General features: G+C 43.5%; 1 protein-coding gene across 3 annotated transcripts in view; it reads left to right on the top strand.

The window, feature by feature from the left end:
- Nucleotides 1-253: 253 nt before the first annotated feature.
- Nucleotides 254-9324, top strand: part of LOC110337029 (ubiquitin-40S ribosomal protein S27a-like) — a 37169-nt gene continuing 28098 nt past the window's right edge. For 2 of the 3 annotated variants that reach the window (XR_003844235.1, XR_003844236.1), the window contains exons 1-2: nucleotides 254-381; nucleotides 6922-7022. Coding sequence is in view for 1 of the 3 variants with exons in the window: in XM_029540803.1 (XP_029396663.1) it covers nucleotides 530-619; nucleotides 6922-7022 (191 nt within the window). In the remaining 2 variants the exon portion in view is untranslated. Of the gene's footprint in view, nucleotides 620-6921; nucleotides 7023-9324 lie in introns of all 3 variants that reach the window. The other variant, XM_029540803.1, reaches the window with a different exon arrangement.

The following is a 9324-nucleotide window of genomic DNA, read 5'->3' as shown; positions in this document are numbered from 1 at the left end:
TTTGATAGGCTCCTGTGCTGGCTAGTTTTTATGTCCATAATGAAGTCAATTGTTTTGTATAACTGACTTAAAATAAGAAACCTGGGGTTGAAGAAATATTTTTATTTTTTTTTCTTATTCCAGGAAAAACCAAAGCAAAGCAAAACAAACAAAAATCCAATCATTATGGTGAAATTTCCTATCAGAGGGAATTTCAAAACGAGTTTCTTGGAAACAGTGGTATTGCAACCAGGCTTCAGAGAGGGGACAGCTGGTTCATCATTTGAGATGGCAGCAAGGGAATGGAATGGTTGACAAGGACATTTCAGAGACAGGCAAAATCACAGTCAACAGCAGCACACAGGAAGAGAGGGGAAAACTAATCCGACATGGGTGGAAGAGGTGAGTGGTTGGGTCAGGGACTCCTACTCTGCTTGTTTGCGGGAGGGATCTGACCTCTAGACAGCAGTGGAGAAAGCAGCTTTGAGCCCGGGGAGAAGTGCAAAATCTACTTAGTGCCACAGTGCTGAGTATACAGCCTTGTCTGGAAATGGAGTTACTCTATGGAGAGCCACCCAGAGGCTTGTGTGTGGAAGATGTCCAACATGCCTGTCAGAGAAATAGCATTTGCCCTGGCCTGGTAAGTGCAAAAGGCGACTGCTTTGTTACAACATAGAAATAAGACACTTTCAGAAATGGAAGTATGCAGGTGAGGAAGGGATTCTCCTTGGGAGAAGTTAATGTGCTATGTGGAAGACTCTTTCAGAAGCAGAATTTACAGGTATGAAAAGCTCTAGTCTTTCTAATTGAAAAATATGAAAGCTGTTCAGTCTGAGATTCAGGCTGGAACCCACTTGAACTCAGCTCCCTTTTCTCTAAGGAGTGTTCTCTGCTCTCTACTCCTTGGATGTGAGGTTGACCAGATGTCTCTAGGAAATGCAGCCTCTGTAGCCTGACTTGGTTCAAGTGGTGTAGCCTGGGAGATGACACTCAAACATGAAGATCTGAGTTGAACTTCAGTAGTCACTTACAGAGTCTGGCATCATAGCTTGCACCTGTAACTTCAGCTCTGGGGAGGCAGAGGCAGAAGGACACAGGGGTTTGCTTGCCAGTCAGTCTAGCAAAATCCACAAGCTCCAGGTTTAGTCAGAGACTGTCTCAGAAAGTAAAGTGGATACAATTGAGAGACACCTGATGTGTCAACCTCTACCATTGTCATGTGTACACACACACACACACACACACACACACACACACACACACAGGAGTGAACTGGATCTTCTCTAGGTTCCTTCATCTAAAATGCACTTCAGATAGTTTATATAAAAATTATTTTTCCAGTCACAGGGCCCCACCCCTAGACAAAGAGCATGGACAATTGAAATTCTCCCACCTGGACTGACAATAGAGTAGTTAACAAAAGTCCAAAATCTCAGCATGACAAGCTCTTTCAAATTGTTGATGAGGGAAGCTCAAGAGACTTCCTAAACAGGGTACTGCTGTTGCCCTCCGTTGTCTCCCAGAGGTTGAAGGTAAGTTCTTACTGCTGAAGGCACATGCACTCAGACATCAGAGCCAGAGGATCTAAGCTGGATCTGACCTGAAAGCTTCCTTTCTGTGGTTTAGCTCTCATGGTACTAGAAGCTTCCAAAGGAGGAAAGCAACCAATAATCCTACCCAGCTATGATGCCTATGAACCACAATATCAAAAAGTATGGCATGATAACCCCAGAGTTGTAATAGTGGCACACATATCTTCGCAGTAACCAACAGCTATCTAATTGGACTTAAGGCCCTGCTCAATAAGAGGGAAATCATGGTTGGTACTGCAAACCTAGCCAACTACCTGGGGCTACAGAGGTTATGAATCTTAGAAGAGAACTTGATACCATCACTGTACTGGGTCAGCATAATTCCTAACAACATTCTAAATATTTATCCTTATACCCACCAACGAGTATAGCTCTCAACCCTCATCAATGAAACTTCCCTTTGCTACAGATGGAGGTTGTTACAGAAAACCACACTGATCAAACTGCATTGAACAACTGATTGTATGGTTCCCAGCCTGAACTGATACATCTACGACATATTTCCTGCACCTAAGACTCAGGGAACATTCAGGAAGAAGGGAAAGAAGGATTGTAAGAGCCAGGAGAAGAGGACGTCTACTGTGAGATTGTGCTTCCTAGAAATGACAGGGAAGCCACATGCATAAAGTCTCAATAATGTGGCTGCCTAGATAAGCCCTGAACACAGACAACACCAGTAAGCATGTTAACATGGTAGAAGAAGGCTCATGAAGCATCAACACTAGACAAAGAACTACAGGCAGTCAAGGAACGCTGAGAGGGAGAAAGAGTCTTCCCCAGGGAAGAGCATACCAGTTGTTTACTGAACACAACTGTTTAGCCCTGAAATCGTATACATACTAGCAACATTCTACCCACTGAACAGGCTGTAATTAGAGATATTCAAATATATAACAACAGTTAAAGAAAATGGCCAAGAATAAAAACTCAGGTGGATCTCCATGAGTTCCAGGCCAGCCAGAGCTATATATTATGGACACCCTATCTCAAAAAAAAATCCCTTGAAAGGAAAAATTTTAGTAATTTTTTTCATCTATATGTTACAAAGAGAAAGAAAAGAAAGGAAAGAAGAAAGAAAGGCCTTACTATAAGTTCTCAAGGATGGAAATTCAATAATTAGATTTCAGCCAGGCATCTGCTACTTGTGGTAGAGAATGACTATTAAAGTTAGACATCAATGGAGTCTTTTGAATTTAGTTCATAAATATCCATAATTTATCTTTTCAGCTGCAACATATATTAAAAACCAAGTATTTGATGCATAGATGGAGAGATGAGATTGAAAATCCAAAAATAAATAGGCTCATTTAGCAATCAGCTGTTTTTTGACATGAGAACAGAACAACCCAATGTAAGGAGAGGGATGTTTTCAATGGTTGAGACAACTAGCTACAACCATTCAAAGAACTGAACTGAATCCCTGTCATGTGCTGCAGGAAAATGAACTCCAAACAGATCAAGGACCAAAATATAGCTACAATGCTAAAGCTTTCAGCAGAAAACACAGATGCACTTTTGAACTTCATGATCATGTTTTAGATACGTCTAAAAGTAAGATCAATAAAAGAAAAACAATGAATAAACTGGACTTCATCAAAGTGGAAAAATAATGAGGCTGTGTGTGGTAGTGTACATCTGTAATTTCAGTATTTACGAAGCTGAGGCAGGAGGATTGCCAGAAGTTAAAAGCCATATAATAAGCTGTAGTGTGAGAGCCAGGACTAGATAGTAAAACCCTGTCTCAAAAAAAAAATATTCCTGAGAATTTCTAAGAAGTGTGGCCGGCGAGATGGCTCAGAGGTTAAGAGCAGTGTTGCTCTCTTAGGTTCGGTTTCCAGCATCCTCACAGGAGTTTCCAAGCACCTGTAACTATAGTTCTAGGAGACCCAATGTCCTCTTCTGGCTTCAGCACATTTGCAGTGCCTAGACATATAAGCAAACAAAATATTTATGCACATAAAATGGAATAATTTAAAAATGTTTGTACTTTAAAGGTCCACTGTATAGAATGTGAAAAGCTGACCAAACCACAGAACAGCATCCATCATGTCTGATAAGGTCCAGTATCCAGACTAGAGTCGATATAAAGAACTCCGACTATTCAACAGTAGGAAAACAACTCAACCAAAAATTAGACAACTCTTATGAGTAGGCATCTCTTCAAAGATGCTAAACAAACTTCCAGGCACATGATAAACTTCTCAAGGTCATTGGTGACTAGAGAAATGTACATGAAACCACAACGAGACACCATTCACAATCATCAAAATGACTATAATCAAATAAACAGATAATGACAAATGCTGGCGTGGATTTGGAGAAACTTGAATCCTCATACATTGCTGGGGAGGGGGTAGGTTACACCCACTTTGCAAAAAGTGTGGCAGTCCCTTAAATGCTTAAACATTCAGTTAGGAGATGGGCTAGCCTCCTAATCAGGTCTAAATTGAGCTGCTGTGGACGGAGTGGTGTCTGCTCACTGCTGTGGACGGAGTGGTGTCTGCTCACTGCTGTGGACAAAGTGTGGCGTCTGCTCACTGCTGTGGACCGAGTGGCGTCTGCTCACTGCTGTGGACGGAGTGTGGCGTCTGCTCACTGCTGTGGACGGAGTGTGGCGTCTGCTCACTGCTGTGGACCGAGTGGCGTCTGCTCACTGCTGTGGACGGAGTGGTGTCTGCTCACTGCTGTGGACGGAGTGGTGTCTGCTCACTGCTGTGGACGGAGTGGTGTCTGCTCACTGCTGTGGACGGAGTGTGGCGTCTGCTCACTGCTGTGGACAGAGTGGTGTCTGCTTACTGCTGTGGATGGAGTGTGGCATCTGCTCACTGATGTGGACGGAGTGGTGTCTGCTCACTGCTGTGGATGGAGTGTGGCGTCTGCTCACTGCTGTGGACCGAGTGGCATCTGCTCACTGCTGTGGATGGAGTGGTGTCTGCTCACTGCTGTGAACCCCGAGGTGTCTGCTCGGAAGGAGAGGTTTCACTGACCTGGCTTTTAACAGCTCAAAGCAACAGGAACAAAACACCAAGTTGCGCATGAATCTGGCATGCCGTCTGACAAATCCTTGTGTGTGCCCCANATGTGAAGGTTATGGGCTATTCTGTAGATCCATTCCTTGTTTAGCCAGCTCTTGACATTCACCTTGGGAGTATGTTTGGTATTCACTTGGAGAGGCAGGGGAATAGCTAATAATGCAGCACTTCTGTTGTAAGTAATTACAACGTAACTATCTAGTAGTGCTTGGCTCTTAGAAGAGGTTACTGTTAAATTTCTTTCCACCTAATGAAATAGTCTGTCGGTCACCTACTTGTCACTATAGATGGTTCAGTACACACACTCCATGTTGGCATATGACTATGTGATACGATGGCAGTGCCTGGGTTTCTCTCTGTGAATGAATCCCTTTGCCAAACACAGTTCAGACTTCCTCACTACTGACAGGAGTGGAACAGGTAATGAGGGATGTTTTCCCAGCTTGAGAGCATGTCCTGCAGTTTAGTGGATTAGTGCAGCAGTGTGGGAAGCATGAGGTGGAGGCCAGTGTCTCCTGACCAGACTGGATGCCACTTCTGGGCAATAATGTTGGCATGATCTGAACCAGCCAAGAGGAGGTTGGGTGATTAGAAGCTTGAGAGTCTTAGTTGAATTGAAGGCTTCCTTTGGGCACCAGAAACCTTAACAAGTAATCTCACACCTTGAGCCACAAACTCCCCTCAAAGTCTGCTTTACCCCAGCTAGACACACAAACACAAATTCTGTCTGGGTTTACGGTTGAAGACGTGAACAGAGTGAAGTTTGTTTAATGACACACTGTACTGGAACGCTGAAGGCCTGCAGCAGATGTAAATTCCAAGTCTCGTCATAATTTTTTGAGATTGTGAAGTTATCAAAATGCATATGAATCAAGTTTTAATACACTGTCTGGGTGGATGAGGCTGCCCATTACACCATTTCTTTCTTTGGGTTCTCAGGCATGGTTCTGACAGTTTCAGAACTCTGTAACATTTAACATCGAACAGTAAACCTTTGGGGGAAAAAAAGGAGATGGGCTAGCAACGCTATTCTTATGAAAATACATAAAGATAAAACAAACATCCAAAAGCATTGGACATCAATATTCAAATTACAACTATTCTCTTTTTATTAATTTATTTATTTGCTTTACATCCTGATTTAAGCTTCCCTCCCCCTCTCTCCTCCCAGTCAAAAGCTCCCATCCCCCTCCCCCATTGCTCCCTCCCCTTCTCCCCAGAGAAAGGGAGGCCTGTCCCCTTGAGCACCAACCCCTCTTTGCATATCATGTCGAATCAGGACTAAACACATCCTCTCCCACTGAGGCCAGAAAAGGCAGCCCAGCTAGGGGAAGGGGATTCAAAGGCAGAGAGCAGAGTCAGAGACAGGTCCCACTCCAGTTGTTACAAGACCCACATGAAGACCAAGCTGCATATCTGCTACATATGTGTAGGGGACCTATGTCCAGTCCATGCATGCTCTTTGGTTGGCTCAGTCTCTGCGAGCCCCCATGGACCCAGGTTAGTTGACTCTGCAGGTTTTCTTGTGCTGTCTTTCCTCCCACTCTTCCACAAGACTCCCTGAGCTCTGTCTGCAATTCAGCTGCGGGTCTCTACATCTGTTTCCATCCACTGGGTGAAGCCTCTCAGGAGATAGTTATGCTAGGCTCCTGTCTGCAAGCATAGGAAAGTATCATTAATAACAATTATTCTTAATTGGTCCAAAGTAGAAACAGGCCAAATATCTATCAGTTGATTAAGAGGTGAAGAATATGTGGCAAATCCATTCAATGGAGCGTCATTTGGCCATGAAAAGAAACGAAGTACTGATACACATGACTACAACACTGATAAATATTAATATAACATTTAAAAAGCAAGATGCATCTGTAGCATTCCACTTACATGGCACGCCCAGGAAGACCGTAGGGGCAGGAATGGTTACTGGTCTCTAGGGGCTGAAAGTGGATGGCAGTTGAGGGTGACGACCAACGAATGTGGGTTCCTTTTGAGGGTAAGAAAAATGTTATAAAATTAGGCATCAATAATGTAAGCATAACTTTGTGAGTACAGTAAAAACCACTAAAATAATACCTTAATGAAATAACGCAATGGTATTATAATAAGCCAAATTGGTCCAAAATCTTTGAATCAAAGATTGAATGTTTTTTTGAAGAAGTATATTTCATCCTATCACTTTTTGCTAAAGCACAGATGTCTGCACTGACCCTAATTTAAATGTGCTTGTAAGATAATATGTTTATCATATCCCTTAAATGTAGCCTGCTTTATAGTATACGTTGTCGTTTATTTATTTTTTATTTCTATCTATTTTTTAGACAGGGTTTTGTGTAGCCCAGGATGGCGAAAAACTCACTGCAGAGGATGACACTGAACTTCTGAGTCTCCTGGCTCCATGTTGTGAGCACTATACTTATAGGTATGTGCCTATGATTCATATATAATTTTATACAGTGTTTGGGGCTGAATCCAGGACTTCACACATGCTAGGTAAGCACTCTACAAGCTGAGCTACACTGAGCTGCCAGCCCCACATCATATATAAAATATCAGTGAAATAGTATAGCAATATAATTTCTAGGACATGGGAGATGCATGCATAAGGTTTTCTATTGGTGGGAGACAGAGCCACAAAAGATATGAGAGCATTTCATCAATGTCTTCTTAACTGAGAGGAAAGGTCTTGGGGAGATTGACATCAGCAGGACTTAGTGACATACCATATCTCATAAATCCTGAGATGACTTACATAGATAATAAAAGTAAATCTGAGTGTCTCTATTAGAAATTTCATATGCACAATTTATTAATTTGTCATGTAATTTAATTCATCCCACTCTGACAACTTAGTAAATTTCCACTCCGTGTTTTCACAGAGGAGGGTCACACCTCACATACCACACACTAAAATAAATCCTTTGAGAATAATGACCTTACAGTTTTCTTCAGCCATGTCACTGACTGCTAGCCAGGTCCTGGCACCGTTTTCTAATTCACCTTCCATCATAGACGTCGTTGTCTGGACCAATGTCTGCTTTCTTTCACCAGCTTGCCCTGGAAAAAAGACAGTGGTGCCCCTGTAGTCTGTGGTCTGTCTCCTCAAATGTTTGCCCGACCTCGTTATCCAGAACAGTCTGCAAGTGTAGCCTGCCTCACAAGACCGAGACTGCAAAAGGGCAGGGTACTCCCTTGAAAGTGACAAAGCAAAATAGAACCATCTGTCTAGCCAGGCTTGGAAAATACTGGAGCCAGCTTTCTCTGGTTCTAAAGAAAATTCATGAGCTGTGCTCTGGCCTCAATCCTGAAACCCTGCAGGGAAAACCTTTATACAATACTCAAAAGCCCGGAGGAAAGCCTGCTTCGTTGCTGGCGTTCCTGCATCCTAGATGCTCTGAAAGAAGAGCTTGGTGCTGTATGAGTAGCTCCAGGCTTAGGGCCAGCCACTTAGCCCATAATCACATTTTTGTTTGTTTGTTTTGTGTGTGTGTGTGTGGTTTTTTTTTTTTTTTTTTTTTTTTGGTCAGGGTGCTGTTGCTGGAAATATGTCCAGAGAACCCCCACTAAAATTCTCTACCTGTGGACTGGAGAGATGGCTCAGCAACTAAGAGCACTGGCTGCTCTTCCAGAGGACCCTGAGTTTGATCCCCAGAACCTTCATGTCAGTTCACAACTGCCTCTAACTCCAGTCCTAGGCAATCTAAGGGCAGCAGGCACCCACATGGTACACAGACATCCACGCAAACAAAACATCCGTACATTACAATTGAAATAATATAAAAAATAGCTCTGAATTTTAAAAAAATTGTATCTGTTTCCTGTCCCTGGCAAGTCCTCATGGTTCTGATCTTCGCTGAGCCCATCTCACAGACAGAGGCGATGGGAAGTAGCTGCTGTGTGGCTAACATAAGAGAACAGGCTGGACAACAGCACAGTGCTTGGGACGTAGTAGGTATTCAATGAATGCTCTATCTGTTGGAAGTCAGAGCTTCCTTATTATGCATGCCATAAGCAACGACATATGTGTACAGCTTAGCAGTGGGTAAACAGCTACCTAGCCTTCCTCTCGGAATGAAACCTGGATTTTATTCATGTGGTGTTTCAGCATTGGACTCCCTGAAGGTAGAATCTCAGATAAGACTGGTGTGCTTGTGTTCATTTGCAAGATGACCCAGGGAAAATCACGGTCACCACTGGGGCCTGGACCCCTTCCTTTCATCCCCAAGACCTTTCATGAAGTGTGCAAGTGCCTTGACGGCTCAGATGCAGGAGCATCTTCTCACGATTTCCCATCCCACCCTGGGCAAACTTTTCTATCTGAACTGACCATGTCTACCTGCTGATTCAGCACCCACTGTTGCATGTTGCTTCAGGAAAAGCCAGGGCAAGAAAGCAACTGAGTGGGCTTGGGAAGGGACCAAGAAAAGGTTGGCCAGACCAGCTAAGAGCTTGCTGTGCAGAATTAAGTGCAAACTGAAAAGGTGGGACTATTTGTCTATAAATTCCAAGGCAGCACCGGCAGAATGCCAGCCAAGCAAGCAGAGGGTGTCTTAAATGAGGACTCCCATGTTCCAAGAAGCCAGCCCTGACTGGATCCAGCAAGGCCAAGGATCATAAATGTCAGACTCAGGAAGAGATGGACGTATGTGCCCTGGATGGGAGACTGAACTTGAGCTGATGTTCTAAGCCTTCCCACAATGATTGGCTGAAGCTAGTCACGCTTT

This window comes from Mus pahari, chromosome 1 (genome assembly GCF_900095145.1).
Source record: "Mus pahari chromosome 1, PAHARI_EIJ_v1.1, whole genome shotgun sequence".
Taxonomy (NCBI): Eukaryota; Metazoa; Chordata; class Mammalia; order Rodentia; family Muridae; genus Mus; species Mus pahari.
This window is presented reverse-complemented; position numbering and strand designations above follow the sequence as displayed.